Source organism: Tetranychus urticae, chromosome 2 (genome assembly GCF_039701765.1).
Source record: "Tetranychus urticae isolate SD_2017Ah chromosome 2, NJAU_TeUrti_SD_1.0, whole genome shotgun sequence".
Classification (NCBI taxonomy): Eukaryota; Metazoa; Arthropoda; class Arachnida; order Trombidiformes; family Tetranychidae; genus Tetranychus; species Tetranychus urticae.
The window spans coordinates 26,509,470-26,526,882 of NC_142959.1; the positions used below are offsets into that span (position 1 = coordinate 26,509,470).

Here is a 17,413-nt window from a genome sequence, read left to right on the forward strand (position 1 = left end):
TTGAATGTCTTCAGGTTGAGTTAATTTACTGACAAAATTAAATGGGGTCAAACTCGAGAAAAAATCACCAGAAAAAGACATTACTGTGATAGTGAAATCAAAAGAAAATAAGAAAGGAAACTAACAATCAGACGATATCCTTCTATTTAACATGTGCTTTGTGTTTCTACGTTTTTTGTTGTTAATTTTGTTTGTTATTATTTTATATTAATTTGTGTTTAATTATATTTCTACTTTACATTGTAAAAATTATATAAATGTGTTTAAAGCACCTTCTCCCATTGGATAACAATTTAAAAGTCTTACCAGTTACGCCTTTGTCCGTAAAACGATAGTGTTACCGTCTTTTTCTGGTGATTTTTTCTCGAGTTTGACCCCATTTAATTTTGTCAGTAAATTAACTCAACCTGAAGACATTCAACCAGGTTTGACCTTTGTTTTAACACACAAATTGATAGCTACAGAGGACGAATATAATTGTATTAGAACAAATGGCTGTGCAGGTAAAATGAAAAAAACTAACTGTCCAACATCTAAATTCAACTATATCTACAGATGCAATAAGTGTTACAAAAAAATTAGCCCTACTACTGGAACTTGGTTCGATTCCTCTCACCTCTCAATCATGGACAGTTTAGCAATAATTTTTTTATGGTGCTCTGAGAGTAAAAACACGACCATTAAGGATTTTACTCTTGTTGGTGGTGTTGCAGTGTGTAAATACAAGAAAAAAATTAGACAAGTTGCTATTGACCATTGGGTGAATAATCGTGATGCTATTGGTGGAGAAGGTAAAATCGTCGAAATTGACGAAAGTCTATTATTTAAAAGGAAAAGTAATGTCGGTAGACTTTTAGCTGACCAAATAACAGGAACATGGATAGTTGGTGGAATCGAGAGAGGCTCAAAAAAATGTTTTCTTTCTTTAGTTAAGAAGCGAGATAAACCAACTCTAAATGAGCTTATCAAATTCTGGGTAAAACCAGGAACTACTATTTATACCGACTGTTGGAAAGGTTACCTTGATTTGTCAAAATTAGGATATATCCATGGTGAAGTAAACCATAGCAAAAACTGGCTTAACCCAATGGACAAAAATATTAACACTCAAAGAGTAGAAAGATTTTGGAGGAGCGTTAAAGCTAATATTCCGAAGGAAACGAAGGCAACAAACAAAGAAGATTATTTGAATGAATTTTGTTTTAAATTTAATTATTTTGGTGAAGAGTCACTTGGAATGAGGTTCAAAACAATGTTGGACTTGTGTTGCTCTTACTATGTTAGCCCTTTGTGTTGTCAAATAAATTAAACATGTTGTCTATTGGGTAACAAAAGTGTGTTATATAATTGCTCCGCCCTTTGTCCGTAAAACGAAACTGTTACCAAAAAGACATTACAGTGAGATCCCAGATAATGAGAGTACTGTGGAATAGCTTATTTTCACTATTCATCGGGCAGCTTATTTCATGATTTTCAATCTCCCTTAATAGATCGAATTTTATCGTAAATGTTAGTTTAAAATGATTTCGTGAGTTTTTTGATTAATATTTTACGAAAGAAATTCGAATCAAATCAATTGAAAATTAAAGAAATCAAAATGAAATTTGATGAAATTCAAATTGAATTAACTCCTCCTTAATTAGGGATCGTTGATAAATTTATCTCATTATGTGGGACTCTCATTATCTGGGATCTTACTGTACTGTGATAGTGAAATCAAAAGAAAATAAGAAAGGAAACTAACAATCAGACGATATCCTTCTATTTAACATGTGCTTTGTGTTTCTACGTTTTTTGTTGTTAATTTTGTTTGTTATTATTTTATATTAATTTGTGTTTAATTATATTTCTACTTTACATTGTAAAAATTATATAAATGTGTTTAAAGCACCTTCTCCCATTGGATAACAATTTAAAAGTCTTACCAGTTACGCCTTTGTCCGTAAAACGATAGTGTTACCCCTAAGCTTTATTTTAATTTTTTATTTCGTTCAAGTTTTTGTTTCTTATTTACTGGCCTTTCTTATTTTTGTGACTTATTCGAATTCCAAATGTGAATTCAGCCTCAGAATGAACTTCATCAAATTTATATTTCGAGGACAAACCTAATGACCCAACTCGAAGGGATATCTTTATAATCAATTTATCATAGACTTCTTATAAAATGGGTAATTATATTTTATTTTGTGTTTGCTTAATCTTAACTGTTGGCTTATAAAGACTGTAGAGCGTAAAATTTGAAAAGAGATATATTCTTAGATGTGTATGTATTTTAATTCTTATGAGTAAAATTTCGTTACATTGTATTCATATGTTTTTGTTAGAAAGATTGTTCCATCAAAACGGAGGTGTTTTTCATGACAATAATTTTGCCTGTATCCCACCTTATGCGCTTCCTCCCCAGCCATACATTGTACCAGTTACGGGCATTCGACTGAATTTATCACTTTTGATGTAAGTGTCAATATTTGGAAGAGCTTCAAACTTGGCCAGAAAATTCTTGATCGCAGTATGGTTTTCAATCAAAGAAGCATCGTAAAGTCTGATGTAATCAAAAATTGAATAATTGAGGAAATCAGGATAACTCAACTTTTCACCCAAAACGAAAGGACCAGAACCAAGAAATTTCTCGTATTGAGCCAATTTTGCTGGTACAACTTCAGCAATTTGTTTTTTAGCCTCCTCATCATGAACACGCCATGCAGGGAACAAGAATAACTTAAGTTCAACAGTAGCCTGTTCAGCCAAATCACATCGAGTTATTTCAGAATCAGAAGCACCGTTGAATCCATGTTTCCTTCCCAAGTATCTGAGGATAGCTACTGTCTGAAAAGAGCTTACCGATTAGCTTCATAAATAAAGACATAAAGCCAAGGATACTCACCTGAGACAGTTTAACATCATCATCAATGTAATATGGTAAATTGGGAAAATCAAGTCCTAATCCATCTTTTACCGAACGAAATTCATCCTTGGAATACTCAGGAGCTGGACCAATTTTATAAGCTTTAAATTCATAATCAACTCCAGCTTGAGCCAACAACATCCGAATTGGATCAACGAAACCACGAAGATCCCAATAGCCAAGAATTGGTACCATTTTCACTAGCAAAAATTGTTAACTTTATTGTTCACTGTTAAACTTATATTGCACAAAAGACAATTTGATTTACTCGAGACTAGTTTTTATAACTGATTCTCAGTCAGTCTTCAACCAGTAGGTGGGGTGTAAGGAAGTCAGCCTATTTTGTGACGACTAACAATTTCATCACTGCCAACACTATCAAATTATTCATGGTAAATCCTACTAATGTTGCTATTGAATATTATCCTCGCGATATTATCGCCAGCTCTAATTAATTTAATTATAGCTAAGTTATCTGACAAGCTCAAAATGATTACAAATATCTTTAGCTTCATCAATGACGAATCATCATATTATGATAGCAATTGTAAACTCAATCTGATTTGAGGCAAAATAATTCAACAAAATAAGGTTCAACCACAAGACTATCTTCACAATTTAAACAGAGATCAAATGTAAAACCAGTTTTTGTGCATTATTTGCATTAAATATCTTGTTTACTCAATTTCAGTTTGTGAAGATGCTCAAGTGTGAAAATTAAAACGACAAAAATTACTCTGAATATTCATGAAATCGTTTAATTGATAATATTGGTTAGATTTTATTAATTTCAATGTGAACTTGAACCGTCAATCAAAATAGCAATGCTACATCATAGCAATGCTTAAGACTGAAATGATTAATCAAGGGCTTAATCGATGTTATCAGCATTTACAGTAAAGTCAATTCAAGTTGAGCTATTAATCAACTCGGAAAGCTCAATAAAATCATAAATGTTAAAGACTTTGTTTAACAACACTTGATGAACAAGCTTATCATAATTTAAAATTATCAAATGTTTTGTTCAGTTCCGAGAAATTCGGTATTTTATCAATAATTGAGTTGATAAACAATTAAAATTTGCAAAAAATTGAAAGTTTATTGTTAGCTTGAAAAATTTATTCAGTATTAAAAGAACATTTTTATTGAATAAGTTTTGAATAGACAAGAAAACTTTTACTTAATTTTTACTCTGAACTTTTGGAGACAGGAGTTTCTATAACTTCTGGTGTCATCTTTTTCGATTCCCAAGCAAATTGACGAGAGATTGGAAGTCGACTGAATTTGTCACTTTTAATGAAAGCATCAATGTTTGGTAAGGCTTCAATTCGGTTGAGAAAATTTTTCAAGGAATCAAAATTTTCTAGGCAAGATTCATCGTAAACCCTCAGATAATCAAGGGTTGAATAAATTAGGAAGTCAGAATAAGTGACCTTTTCACCCAAAACAAACGGACCTGAACCAATGAACTTATCAAATTCACTCAGTTTTGCAGGTAAATTTTCACTCAAATCTTTTCGAGATGCTTCCTCACCAGCAAACCATGAACGATACAAATAATAAGCCAAATCCTCAGCCGCTTGTTCAGCCAAATCACAGCGAGTCAACTCAGCTTCTTCCGAACCGATCAGTCCATGTTTACGTCCCAAGTATCGAAGGATGGCCATTTTCTGAGCACAACAACGGAATGGACGATTGCAATTAATGGAAGGAAACCCAAATAAATTAAATTTCGACCAAAGTCAAATCAAAATTCACTTACCTGAGTCAGCTTGAAATCGCCATCAATGTAATATGGTAAATTGGGAAAGTCGAATCCAAACTCATGTTTTATCGAACGAAATTCATCCTTGGAAAATTCAGGAGCTGGACCAATCTTGTAAACTTTATATTCATAATCAACTCCAGCATGAGCCAATAACAGTCTAATTGGATCAACTAAACCACGGAAATCCCAATAACCAAGAACAGGTGCCATTACAATCAAACGATACTCAATATATCAATTTTTCATCTGAAGCTGTTCATTTTCATTCAGACTTTAAATAGTCAGTTTATGTCTAAAAATTTACGTGTAACACCTAATTATAATCTTATCACCGATGGTAATGAGATGCGTCAAGTATTACTCAATGTTGGTTGAAGATTATTTTCATAAACTGAGTTCAATTGAACTCAGCAAATATTCCCATCAGAAAAATGATAATCCAATAAGAATCACATGAAAATCTTAAACAATTACACAACTTGAATGATTTGCAATTTTAATTACCAAATGAAAAATTAAAATAAATTCAACATCAATAACATTAGTGAAGACGCTTTTGACCAACAAGTGAATCCTTTAAGGTTAAACAAATATTGGATCAACTTTTACACCAACAATTGAATCATTGTTTGCAAATCTCGTTTACTTAAAAGGTTAATAATCTTTTGACATCAATCAATGAGTAATCAACTAATTGTCATTCATCTCTAAATGCCATTTGATCAACTGTTCGTTTTGATACTAATTTGTCTGGTTCAATGAATATCCGTTTCCTCCGGATTTAGTTTCAATCCTTATTTGTATTCAACTCAATAACACCATAAGCATGATGATACAATGAATCAGCCTTGAATTCAGGTTTAATTAGGAATGGTTCATCCTTGCTCAGGGCGAGTCTATGGTTTTGATTAAAACAATTATGTAAAAAATGGAATTTCAATTTTTAATTGTTTACAACTAATTGTTATGATGGAATCGCTTCAAGGATTTGCTTTTAAATGATTACTTTTGACAATTGATTAAATTGAATTACCTTGAAGTCAATTGAAGGTTTCATGAAAATTTAAACGTTTTGTTTGAACAGTTTAAAGTAAATTGCTATCAATTAATTAGTTAATGTCATTTTTGTCGTTTTTATCTTAATCTGATGATTGATTATTGATTAGATGACTTGGCGACAATCAATTAACTTTTCAGTTTAAACAGTTTTCCATTTTAATCCTGTTTTTTGTCGCATTTAACTTTCAGTTGACAATTTTAATTGCAATCAAATGAAATTAGCCTTGAATTAAGAAAGTTGCTTCAATTAATAGTTTCATCCACTCACAATTAATGATTGATTTATGGTGAAAAACGGAAATAATTTGAATATTCAATAAATTAAATTGTATCTCAACATTTAGATTTATCGTTGGCTTTGATGAAAGTTTGAATGTTTATTTGAACCATTTTCATAGCAATTTGTCAAAAGCTGTAAATCAACTTGTGATTGGATCAATTGCTGTGAAAGATTCCCATTGAACTGCCAAAGGTTGCTCATCTTGATTCCAGAACCGATTGAAAATGTTCTGTTAGTGTGTTCATTCAGAATGATTAATGAATATTGGCTTGCAATTGAGATAAAATAAAGACACATTCAAATTAACTTTTAAATATTTACAATGACAGTCGTTTGTTGAACTGATTTCATTTCAGTTATTTGACTATGAGTTTCAATGAGCTTAAACTGGACTCGTTTCATTTGATGTATCAAAGGCGTATCTGAATCAGGATTATTTTGTGTGAAATGTATTTTTCAATCAAACAGTTAATTAACCTGAGTCTGGTTGTTGATTCGATCTTGATGAACATCTACTTTATCCTTATTTAATCAATGATAATATTTGTTGGTTTGATTCAATAGCTTGTCAGGCCTAAAAGGTTCGATCATCCAGACATCAACAGGTTATTTTGCATAAATGCAAACTTGAAACTATCACTTGCATGGTGACAAATATTAATTGCTTGTATTTTTAACCATTATTAGCATTTTTCAATATTAATTAAAACTTTAAATATATTTGCTCAGCTTATTGAAGCTTGTATCATATTTTTTTACACCAAGCAAGTTCAATGTTCATTATCTGTCTACGGTTGCAGTTTCAATTTATGATAATTGTTATTGTTGATGATAGGATGATAGGAAGATCTCCTTCTAAATCTCTCTCTCTCTCTCTCCTGGAGAGAGAGAGAGAGAGATTTAGAAGGAGATTCCATTATAAATATGAAGCTGGACTCAGACAAAAACAGTTTATTGTTTGCTTTTTAAATTGTTGTTTTGTTCATCTTTATTTGCTTTCTTTGTGTTAACCCAAAATGGCACCAGTAATCGGTTATTGGAAACTTCGAGCTCTTGTTGAGCCTATTATACTGACTTTGGAACAAGCTAAAGTGTCCTATGACATTCGAGGCTACAATCTTGGTGATGCTCCTGATTTTGACAAATCAGATTGGTTGAACGAGAAGAACAATTTAGGCCTTGATTACCCTAATTTACCATATTACTTGGATGGAGATCTCAAGATTACTCAGGTAACAATGCTTCATCATTCTCATTTGCACCATCAAAATCCATTCATTTTTATACCAATCCTTATTTTAGGTGTTATTTTAAATATGTTTCAATCTTACAAATATTTCTTGCCATCGAATCAAATTTGAGTATTAAACTGATCAACAGACTAATTCAATTTCAAATCGTGTTATTATTTCAGAAATTACTTCCAAGTCAATTTTATTTCAACAAAGGCGTTATTTCAGTTTCTGGTGAATTCAGTCAAATGAGACTTTTTCCATCACTTTTCAATCTTTTCTCAATCCCCTTTATGCATCATATTGTGTATCACCCGAATCTAACACATCATTTATCACCATAATAGTCATCAGGTGGTGGACAGAAGCCGGTCCGAGTTAAATCAAAGTTGAGATTAAGAACTCATTGAGAAGTCATGATGAAATTATTCAGTTTGTAAATGGAAGAAATGATCAAAACAATTTAGAGATCTTACTCAATGATGTACAATCAGTTTTTACTATCACAGTTTTTCTTGATAAATATAACTCAGATAGTTGAAGCTTTAATTGGTATTAATCAGGCCTTGATCTTTATTATCTTCATCAAGTTCTCAAGCACTGAAAATATCAGTTATTCATATGTGTTTATTTTCATGGTTCTCATTGATGAAACTTGAATTCCCTTTTCACTTTTTTTGCATTTAATTTGTAATTTAAATTTTGACAGTCAAGTTTCTGAAGATATCTGAAGATGTTTTCATCAATTTGAATCAATGATCTTTGCCAATGGCGAATCAAAAACTTGTGTAATTGAAATATTTTTTATCTTCAACAGACTTTGGCAATTCTCCGTTATTTGGCTCGTAAACATGATTTAGGTCCAAAAGATGAACAAGAAACGATCCGATCTGACATGGTTGAGCAAGGCGCTTATGAAGTATTATTGGCGCTATTCCGAGCCTGGTATGCTTTCAGTGATGAACAGTTTAAACTCAATCTTACACAATTAGTTCCTTATCTGGTTGAGAAGTTGGTTCACACTGAGAACGTTCTTGGTGCAAACAAGTTCATCCTTGGGGATCGAGTTACTTACGTTGACTTTTTGCTATACTCGACTCTCGACTACATCCGACTGTTCAAACCTTCCTTGATGGACCCACATGAAAACCTGAAAAGCTATCTGGACCGAATTGAAGCCTTGCCTGAAATTGATAAATATTTGAAAAGCGAAGGTTACAGTCGATTCCCAATCACAGGTACAATGGCCAAATGGGGAAATGTCAAAAGCCACGAGCCATATTGATCAAGCTACTGCAAGCTTTCAAGATTTACATTCCCATGACTCTTATAATAATTTTACAATTGATTTACATCGATAGTGACATTGAAAATGATATCGATTGAAAAGTACATTAAAATATCATCACAATGAATTATTCAGATTTATAAAGTCATTCTTATTATTGCTTGGAAAGTCAGTGATTATAATTAGCTACGAAACGACAATTAACATAAAATTCAGCAACAGAATTGAAAAAAGTAGTCAAGTCAACTTAATAAAATCACAATAGATTGGATAAACAGATGGTTGTCAACTAATTACACCAAAACCTCGTATATTTTGCTTTTTTTGAGTGCAGACATCTAACGTTCAAAAGAATAAAATGAGCAAATTTTTCTTTACGGTGACTGTAAATTACAGTAGTTCACAATAAAATGAGCTCACTTTTGAGTCAAAAGTTTTGACTCATAAGAGTAAATTTAATTTTCAGAGACTGTAATTTACAGTCACCGTAAAGAAAAATTACCGGGATAAATTAAATTCTTGCGTTCATCTAAACAATCTTAATGAACGATTTTCGATACTGAAAATTGAAAGAACTATTTCGTTTGTCATGAAAATCAAAATTAACTCAAGTGATGGTGATCAAATGAGAACAAAGTACTGTGATTTCAGTTTTTGAGCCAATTGACAATTTTTTTGTTGAAATCCTCAAATTCTTGTACAAATATCGGTCATCACTTTATTCACCAAAATCAACAAAATTTGCCAAAATTCAGAATTGAAATTTTTATAATTTTGTCAATATTGATTGAACTTGATTTAATTTCATTTTAACAATAAATTGTTAACCCTGACCAAGGGCGAGATCAGTTAACTGAGAGTCAACTGACTCGAATGTTATCGGTTCGAGTCCAGTCATGGTTCTTGTAATCTGTTCAAGATTGCCCGTATTGTACTTTCAACCTTTGAGGGATTATTCTTACGGATTGTATTCGTAAGAATAATCTCACTTTTTTCGGCCAGTAAATGGAAACTTTTTGATTCTTGAGTCGACCTGAGACTTGGTGAGTTTGTGGAGCCATAAAAGTAAAGTCCATTTGTACAATTCAAATTTTTATCTATAGTTATTGATGGACGTTTCATTTCAAACAGTTTTTACGGCCAAGCTTCATATTTTTAGATCAAACTCATTTTTCTAAAGATTTTTCAAACAGAAAATGAATTAGTTAAAAAAATTTTATGGGTCGCCAACACTTTGATTAATAATCAAAACATTCTCTGCGAGCGATGTTAATATAAATATTTGAGTTACTCGAATAGTCTGAGCGTTCTTGTGTTAACTTGAAAAAACTAGAGACAGCTGGAACTGGATAAAATCAAATCGAGATTAGATAAAAGCTTGAGGTTTCCAATGGTTTGCTGATAAAATAAGAAACTGTCTAACCGATTTGCTCTTCATTTGTATCATTGACTTTGTTTAGTAAATTGTTGGCCTTAATTATGACTCCAGTGATTGGTTATTGGACATATCGTGGCAATGTTGAGCCCATCTTATTGTTACTTAAGCAAGCTGACCAACCCTTCCAAATGAAAACCTACAAACAGGGAGTTGGACGAGATTATCTTGGTATTGAATGGCCAACTGATAAGAAACAGTTGAACTTGTTTTATCCCAACTTGCCTTATATCGTTGATGGAGACATTAAGATAAGTCAGGTAAATGATAATAAAATTATTGTAACCAGAATCAACCCAAAGTAATTCAGTCTCTCCCCTTTAGCCAACCACAGCCCAATTTGATGTACACTTTGTATTACATGAAGGTTCATTAATTGTGTCTGTGAATATGAAACCATTAATAAAGTAAAGCTTAACATAAATTGAAAAGAAAATGATTTCACCCAAATTGGTTGAAACAGATGGATCAATTGTTAGGTGGATCTGAAAGGAGTGACATTGAAAGAGTTGATTCGTTTTCTTTTTTCAAGGTTATATCTCAGTAAATGATTCAGTGGATCAATAAATCACAGAAAATGTTTAATAATAATTGAACCATTTCTTCCTAGACTTTGGCTATTCTCCGTTATCTGGCTCGTAAACATGATTTAGGACCAAGAAATGAATTGGAAACAATCCGATCCGATATCGCTGAACAAGGTGCCTTTGAAATGATGTGTTCATTATGGTCAGCTTGGTACGTTGAGACTAACCAAGAATATGAGAATCGTCGACCTGGTTTGGAGTCTTATTTGGTTGAGAAATTGGTTCACACTGAGAACGTTCTTGGTGCAAACAAGTTCATCCTCGGTGATCGAGTTACTTACGTTGACTTTTTGCTTTACTCGACACTCGACTACATCAGACTGTATAAAGCTTCCTTACTGGATCCACATGCAAACCTGAAAAAATTTCTTGACCGAATTGAAGCTTTACCCAAAATTAAACCCTATTTCGACGATGAAAAGTTCACTCGATTCCCAATCATTGGGTCACGAGCCAAGTTTGGTCATTACAAACCAGTTCAGTGACCAAATGAAATTCGAGGAAAATGTGAAATAAATTATCATTAATAAAGATAGTTGACTGAATTTACAACAATTTGATCGATTGTCCTTGTACCGACTATTGTTATAAATAAAACACATCCATCATCATCATTATAAGTTTATTAATTTTGGTGAAACAAAATTTTGGGTTTGTACACATTTCCCATTATCATTATTACCATTGTAAAATGACCATCTCAGTGCAAATATTAAGAGTTTGTCATTCAAAGGCTTTTGTGCCAGGTAATAATAGGTGGGAATAGCTTATTGCCACTATTCTCACTGCTCAACCAAAAGCAAAGTTACATCAGATTTGTCTTTAGTAAAGTAATATTTCATTGCCATTCACATCATTATAAATCTTTGAGTCAAGTGACTTGCAATTGTCAGTATACTTGTGATTTCACTTGAAAACAGTTGATTTTCTTCGTTTGTGCCTTTGTTCATTTCACTGTTTAAGCTTTTAACTGTTGTTACTTGGGATTAAATGGCTCCTATTCTCGGTTATTGGAAAATCCGTGGCCTTTGTGACCCAATACGGCTACTTTTGGCTCATACAGGCCAAGAGTATGAGATGAAAGAATACTCAATTGGTCCTGAACCAGGTTATGACATAAGTGAATGGCTCGATGAAAAGTTCAACTTGGGTCTTGACTTTCCCAATTTACCTTATTACATTGATGAAGACGAAGGGGTCAAAATTACTCAGGTATGGTAAACATTTCCTAATACAATTTAATAGTGAATTTGTCACCATCGATTAGTTAATCGTTATTACAGTAAAGGCTGGGAGAATGAGACAATCAAAAAACATCAGATTAATTAATCTTATTAAGTTAGTTTGTATTATCCTAATTTATAATTGACTTGAAACACTCTAGATAATTATTTTGATAACTTTCTTTGATTTATAAATACTGTCATCTACCAGATAATGTCAGTAGATTATTCAATAGCCCATCAAACCCTTTGTTTACAATGCAATAAGGAATGTTTTAATTGAAATTGTTAAGATATTATCATGAAAATTGAAAAATCCAACTCAATCAACGATCCTCAGCACAATAAATTTTACTTTCATGATGTTTCTAGCAATTAATTTGATTTGATTTTTTAAATTTTTGCTCAATGAATAGACTTGAATAGATTTTTGAGTTTAATTTTGTTTAAATGCATTCACAGACGGTCGCTATCATCCGCTATTTAGCTCGGAAACATGGATTGGTTGGGGAATCTGATGCTGAGACAATCAAAATTGAAATGGTTGAACAACAAGCAGTCGAGTTGACCTTAACTTGCAAACGAGCTTTTTATAGTAAAGATGATGATCAATTTAACCAGTTAAAGGAAGAAATTTTGACCAGTTTCCCAAGGAAGTTGATTGATTTAGCCAAATTTTTGGGTGAAAATCAATACATTATTGGTGATCACATAACTTATGCTGACTTTATGCTGTGGTCAATACTGGATTACTTACGATTATTTGAAGAGTCATTGTTTGATGAAGCCAGTTCATTGAAAGATTATTTAACTCGAATTGAATCATTACCTGAAATTGAAAAGTACCGTTCCTCTGATGACTTCAAAAGGCTTCCAATTACTGCACCAATGGCTAAATTTGGTGGTTCAATTGAATGAGAAAGTTATTTTCGACTAAATAACAACAATTAGTAATGATAACATGTAACACACCCAAAATTGTAATGAAAAGATTCACCTTTATTGATCTTAACGTTAGGTGTGCCTCATCTATGTAAAAGGATGATAAAATAAAGTTCAGTTCAGTTTGAAATCTCACGAAGAAAACTTGCAATTTGTTCATAATGGTGCCCTGAGTGAGGCCGTTTTTGGCTAAAGCAACTTGCGATACTTCTTAACGTTTCATCAAGTTTTTTCGTTGCAACTCTTTGCTTGTAAACCTTGATTATATCATTATTTCAACAGACTACCGATTATCAACATTTTGTGTCTTGTTAATTATCATCAGTGCATTTTGGTTCCCTTCTCCCTGTCTTCAGCTTTGGTTACATTTTTCTTTACTCAGATTCTTTGAAAAATTGAAGATTCTCTCTTTCTGAAGATTTAACCTTTTTACTCATTTGTCTTTTTCATGATCTCCCTCTTTATCAACAATAATCTTAACCATTGTCAACTTTGTTGATTGAACTTTGTGCTGTTTTCTTGTGTCTATCAACAACTTTGTTTTCTGGTTGAACGGTGTTTAACCCAATTTTTGCACTTCGAGAATACACTCATATGGAACATTTAGTCATCTCATTTTAGAGTTCTAAAAATCTGGCTCTCTATTGGTACTGTGCACTTTTGTGCATTGTTTTGTTTTATCTGAAATTAACAAGGAAAAGGGAAGCTTGTCTGGATTAGACCTTTTCTCACCAATGAACCTTTTCTCACCTTTTTTTGGATCTACTGTTGCTTTAATATCAGGTAACTGTTTTGATGGTCCAATTTTCACCTGAATGGTATCAATAATTAGCAAAGGTGCTGATAATTTGAACAATCAACGCCAATCTTGTTAGCTTTTATTTTGTACTGGTAATATCAAGTGTAACTTACATCATCCGATCTACGAGCAGTATCACAAGGCAAGTGAAAGGTTACACTTTGATTGAAGGTTAATCAACATAGACTATAAAAGCCATCGTTTATATTTGCTTGTATCATCGTTTATTAAATCATTTACATCATCGACATCAACCATCATCAGCTATACTAGTTTCAGTGAACAAGCAAGAGATAATTGAAGACATTGTGTGATCAAAAAAAACGGTAAATTATACTGTCGCCATACCGTTAACATTACCAAGACGATGAACAAAGAAATTCGTACAAGCTACATGAAGGAACTTAGTTCTATCCAAGCAGAGCTAAAATCTAAAGATGATTCGATAAGGAAATTAACTTTAGTTCTTAGATTTAGAAAACAAAAGTTACTAAAGGCTGAAGCAAAAATTAAAGAATTAGAAACTTTACTAGCCCAAAAAGTCAAAAAAGAATTAGAAAGTCAAAATATTGTATCCACATCAAACCCTATGCGTGCTGTTAAAGATCCACATGGAAAATATACCAAATTTACAATTAGATATTTAGATAAAACTTTTCAAATAAATAATATATCACTGAACGATCCCGGTTCGGTTTTGAGACAGAAGATTGAAGAAATGACTAATTGCAAAGTCGGTGCGATCTTTAGAGCAGATCATACATTGCTACATGACAATAAATTACTTAAAAAACACCAGTATTGTTTTAAACCCACAGTAATAACCGCCTTACCTGTAGATTTTCCTGTCAACGAAGGATCAAGGTTAGAGATAAAAATCCTAAGCGTCGGGGAAACAGTTTAAATATTGTAACACACACAAAATTGTAATGAAAGTTTACACCTTTATTGATCTTAGGTGTGCCGAAGATCGAAGGAACCATTTTAATTAGATAAAATGTAAAAGGATGATAAAATAAAGTTCAGTTCAGTGTGAACTCTCACGAAGAAATTTGTTTCAAACATACTTTTCATTCCAGCTAATTTGTATTCTTTTGTCTATTAGCTCTTAGATGACACAGAGACTTGTATTCTTATATTGAAGTTTTTATGCTTTTTTCCTATGATGCAAGCTCGAGATCATCTAGTGCAATCGTTCCTAATGATGCTGGATGTTGAAGTCGGGTCATTTCATTATTTTTGAAGTAAAAAAACGGACAGAACAAATTAGAGCATAATGCTTCTACCTGTTCCTGGATTGTTTGCATTTATTAAAAAACTTTTTGCTAACATAGTTGTTAAAAATTCTTACAGATGGTAGCACAGGTGTCAGTCGAGTCCACGATTACGGTTAACACTCACGGCTATTGCACTGAAGAGTTCTAGCCAAAAGGTCACCATGGTGGGCGATGAGATGGAATATTGGATGAAAGGTTTGTTTGATCGAGGCTGGCCATTTGAGGCCATAGAAAAAGAAATTAAAAATCATAGAAATCGTTGTACTAAGGACTAAACATTACAGTACTGGTTCCATCGGTTCAAATGTGGCCTCAGACCCGCTGAAAATTCTTACAAGATGTTTTGTTTTGTTCGATGAAGAAATCTAAGAATTGGACAATATCATGTGCAGCTCTAGCTTTGTCTTGGCGGTCAACAAAAGACATCAAAAGAAGTTTTAGTGTAAGTGACTTGGCTTAGAAGATTGGACATTAAACGAAGTGTTGCAAACTTCAAGTAAGAACAATCAATATTTAAAACTTTGATAACTCTGCACCTTGTTTGCTATCATAACTTGAATGGTATAAATGCTCGAGTGAATCGAAAAATCTTGAGTTTTGATTTCAAGGTAATAATATTTTTGCAGCAGTTTGTTAATAAATCACATACAAAGAAGCTACGAATTGCTATCACAACTTGTGATGTTTCATTTCGAAATCTACACAACAAAAACCAATTTATATTTTAATCTGGAAACTTTTATAAATTGAACAATTTAATGAAGTTTCTGCAAGCTAGTGTTCAGCTTGAGTTTATGCGTTTATAAGACACATTAAATTGAAATCATGAGCGCATATTGAACTCGACCAGTGAATATCAAGAGCATAGTTTGGTGTTAACTTTACTGTACTTTTTGAATTCATGCTTGCATATGTATAATAAATTTTCAACAAGAATAAAGCAGAAATTTCATCAGAAAAATAATTTAATTCATATCACTTGATAATGTTTACAACCAAATAGATGTACGTTTGGTTCAAGTGTAAATGTTTCGTTTACATGACTTTCACGATGAAATACCAGAAATGAAAGCTTATGCATTTGAAATGCCCTTCAATTCAGTTGTATATTTTCCAATAAGCTTGGCTAGAATAAAATAGCAGAGTATTTGAATACCTAGGACGACCTCACCTGAAATTAATGAGTATTTCTCTGACTTTACCAATTTATTACCAACGATCTCAATGATTCCAAGCACTTCTACTATTAAACCGAGCACGATATCAATTATGAGAACAATTCGACCGATTTGAAGAATAACTTTCCACTGTCTAAGAATGGCCAGCAACATGATTCCATCGATTAAGAAGCTGAACGAAGTAGAACCAATTCCTACTCCGCTGGATGAAAGTATTCCGTTGATCAATCTGATGACATCCAATACAATGAGGAAAACGAAGATTCGTATTAACCACTTTTTTGAAGAAGAGTTAACTTCGGACGAAATCATATTCTCTGTACTTTCGTGTTTGGTTTGAAGATTCAAATCAGGTTTTAATACAAATTAAATCAGTTTAACTCGAGGTGGAAGTAAGAAATCACTTGAAAAGTATAATAACAGAATAATAAATTAATGCTTTTTATACAAACTTCAATATTTAGTTTAACAAACATTATCCCCGCAATGATTGAATCGGTGTTTGACTTATCGAGATTAATTTCTTAGAAATCAATTATTTTTTATAAATTACAATATAAACTGAAATTGTTGATTAGAATTGCCCTTTTGCTCCTTAACTTTGTTCCGCAATTCAAATTATGAAAACGATTGGATCAAAGTTAACAATACTTCTTTGCTGGCTTATAATGGCCATTAACATGAACCTATCGATGACAAGGCTGATGCATGCAGTAATAACTCACGATCCACTGAGTAAAACTATTTCTGTAGTCAATCTGATGATATCAAGAGTAACAACTAAAGATTCCGGTCAACCCCGATTTTGAAGTACTAACTTGAATTGGCATCTTCAAAGAGATCCTTTGATGTTAAACTGCATATAAAGCTTGGTGCAAAAGTATTGAGAATTGAACATAAACAAAAGTTTGGAAATAAAAAGATCACTAGATTGTGATTTTGATTTCCTTAGTTTATCTACTGAAGATGAATTGAGCCCAATTTCAATTTTATGCCTTGCTTCCATTATGAGATATTCATGATTCAATTCATACAAACTTGAACTTTATTTATAACTCTATTTTTTTTAATGTTAATCATCGTAAATATGGCAATAAACTGATTAATAAAGAAATTGCAACTTATAAATTTCTATTCAAATTAACCATTCAAAGTGATTATCGATTTGTGTTTGCATTCAAAATGCTGATAAAAACATAATTCGTCGTAATTCATTATTCCCACGAATTTTCCCATTACTTTGTCCTAGCAATCTGTAACGTTAGATTTTAAGGTTAATCTGATCACTTCCTAAAGATTGAAAGAGGCGTCAAAAGGTTAACTAACAAATGCACGCTTTCATCTCATGAGTGTTTGAGGGGAAAACTTGTGCGAACTTAGTGCAAGTATTGGGAATTGAACATTAATATATTTCTGCTTGGTAATAAATAGATCACTCGA

General features: G+C 32.3%; 5 protein-coding genes across 6 annotated transcripts; 3 read left to right on the forward strand and 2 right to left on the reverse strand.

The window, feature by feature from the left end:
* Window positions 1–2,252: 2,252 nt before the first annotated feature.
* Window positions 2,253–3,151, reverse strand: LOC107360271 (glutathione S-transferase Mu 3). Its single transcript, XM_025160528.2, has 2 exons — window positions 2,885–3,151; window positions 2,253–2,826 (listed from the first exon to the last, which is right to left on the reverse strand). Exons 1-2 carry the CDS (start codon window positions 3,098–3,100, stop codon window positions 2,386–2,388), a joined length of 657 nt encoding a protein of 218 aa, XP_025016296.2. The 5' UTR covers window positions 3,101–3,151; the 3' UTR covers window positions 2,253–2,385.
* An 832-nt stretch (window positions 3,152–3,983) lies between these two features.
* Window positions 3,984–4,911, reverse strand: LOC107360645 (glutathione S-transferase Mu 1). Its single transcript, XM_015927346.3, has 2 exons — window positions 4,668–4,911; window positions 3,984–4,575 (listed from the first exon to the last, which is right to left on the reverse strand). Exons 1-2 carry the CDS (start codon window positions 4,881–4,883, stop codon window positions 4,093–4,095), a joined length of 699 nt encoding a protein of 232 aa, XP_015782832.2. The 5' UTR covers window positions 4,884–4,911; the 3' UTR covers window positions 3,984–4,092.
* A 2,059-nt stretch (window positions 4,912–6,970) lies between these two features.
* On the forward strand, window positions 6,971–8,659 carry LOC107360852 (glutathione S-transferase Mu 1). Its single transcript, XM_015927576.3, has 2 exons — window positions 6,971–7,244; window positions 8,062–8,659. Exons 1-2 carry the CDS (start codon window positions 7,029–7,031, stop codon window positions 8,527–8,529), a joined length of 684 nt encoding a protein of 227 aa, XP_015783062.1. The 5' UTR covers window positions 6,971–7,028; the 3' UTR covers window positions 8,530–8,659.
* Window positions 8,660–9,979: 1,320 nt separating this feature from the next.
* On the forward strand, window positions 9,980–11,173 carry LOC107360790 (glutathione S-transferase Mu 1). Its single transcript, XM_015927510.3, has 2 exons — window positions 9,980–10,227; window positions 10,578–11,173. Exons 1-2 carry the CDS (start codon window positions 10,012–10,014, stop codon window positions 11,037–11,039), a joined length of 678 nt encoding a protein of 225 aa, XP_015782996.2. The 5' UTR covers window positions 9,980–10,011; the 3' UTR covers window positions 11,040–11,173.
* A 280-nt stretch (window positions 11,174–11,453) lies between these two features.
* LOC149094233 (glutathione S-transferase Mu 1-like) lies at window positions 11,454–14,569 on the forward strand. 2 transcript variants are annotated; one of them, XR_016198714.1, is made up of 3 exons: window positions 11,454–11,766; window positions 12,240–12,774; window positions 14,462–14,569. XR_016198714.1 is itself a non-coding variant. In XM_015927509.3 (2 exons), exons 1-2 carry the CDS (start codon window positions 11,545–11,547, stop codon window positions 12,693–12,695), a joined length of 678 nt encoding a protein of 225 aa, XP_015782995.2. In that variant the 5' UTR covers window positions 11,454–11,544; the 3' UTR covers window positions 12,696–12,849. The 2 variants fall into 2 exon arrangements, 1 of the variants encoding a protein (XP_015782995.2); XM_015927509.3 differs by lacking the exon at window positions 14,462–14,569 and having other exon boundaries at window positions 12,240–12,849.
* The last annotated feature ends 2,844 nt before the right edge of the window (window positions 14,570–17,413 follow it).

What these genes read in the sequence shown, in the direction of transcription:
- LOC107360271 (XM_025160528.2), bottom strand. Translation starts at nt 3,100, where the DNA reads ATGGTACCAATTCTTGGCTATTGGGATCTTCGTGGTTTCGTTGATCCA. An exon ending in ATGATGTTAAACTGTCTCAG is followed by an intron (nt 2,827 to 2,884) that starts GTGAGTATCCTT and finishes AGCTCTTTTCAG; the next exon opens with ACAGTAGCTATCCTCAGATA.
- LOC107360645 (XM_015927346.3), bottom strand. Translation starts at nt 4,883, where the DNA reads ATGGCACCTGTTCTTGGTTATTGGGATTTCCGTGGTTTAGTTGATCCA. An exon ending in GCGATTTCAAGCTGACTCAG is followed by an intron (nt 4,576 to 4,667) that starts GTAAGTGAATTT and finishes TGTTGTGCTCAG; the next exon opens with AAAATGGCCATCCTTCGATA.
- LOC107360852 (XM_015927576.3), top strand. Translation starts at nt 7,029, where the DNA reads ATGGCACCAGTAATCGGTTATTGGAAACTTCGAGCTCTTGTTGAGCCT. An exon ending in GAGATCTCAAGATTACTCAG is followed by an intron (nt 7,245 to 8,061) that starts GTAACAATGCTT and finishes TATCTTCAACAG; the next exon opens with ACTTTGGCAATTCTCCGTTA.
- LOC107360790 (XM_015927510.3), top strand. Translation starts at nt 10,012, where the DNA reads ATGACTCCAGTGATTGGTTATTGGACATATCGTGGCAATGTTGAGCCC. An exon ending in GAGACATTAAGATAAGTCAG is followed by an intron (nt 10,228 to 10,577) that starts GTAAATGATAAT and finishes ATTTCTTCCTAG; the next exon opens with ACTTTGGCTATTCTCCGTTA.
- LOC149094233 (XM_015927509.3), top strand. Translation starts at nt 11,545, where the DNA reads ATGGCTCCTATTCTCGGTTATTGGAAAATCCGTGGCCTTTGTGACCCA. An exon ending in AAGGGGTCAAAATTACTCAG is followed by an intron (nt 11,767 to 12,239) that starts GTATGGTAAACA and finishes ATGCATTCACAG; the next exon opens with ACGGTCGCTATCATCCGCTA.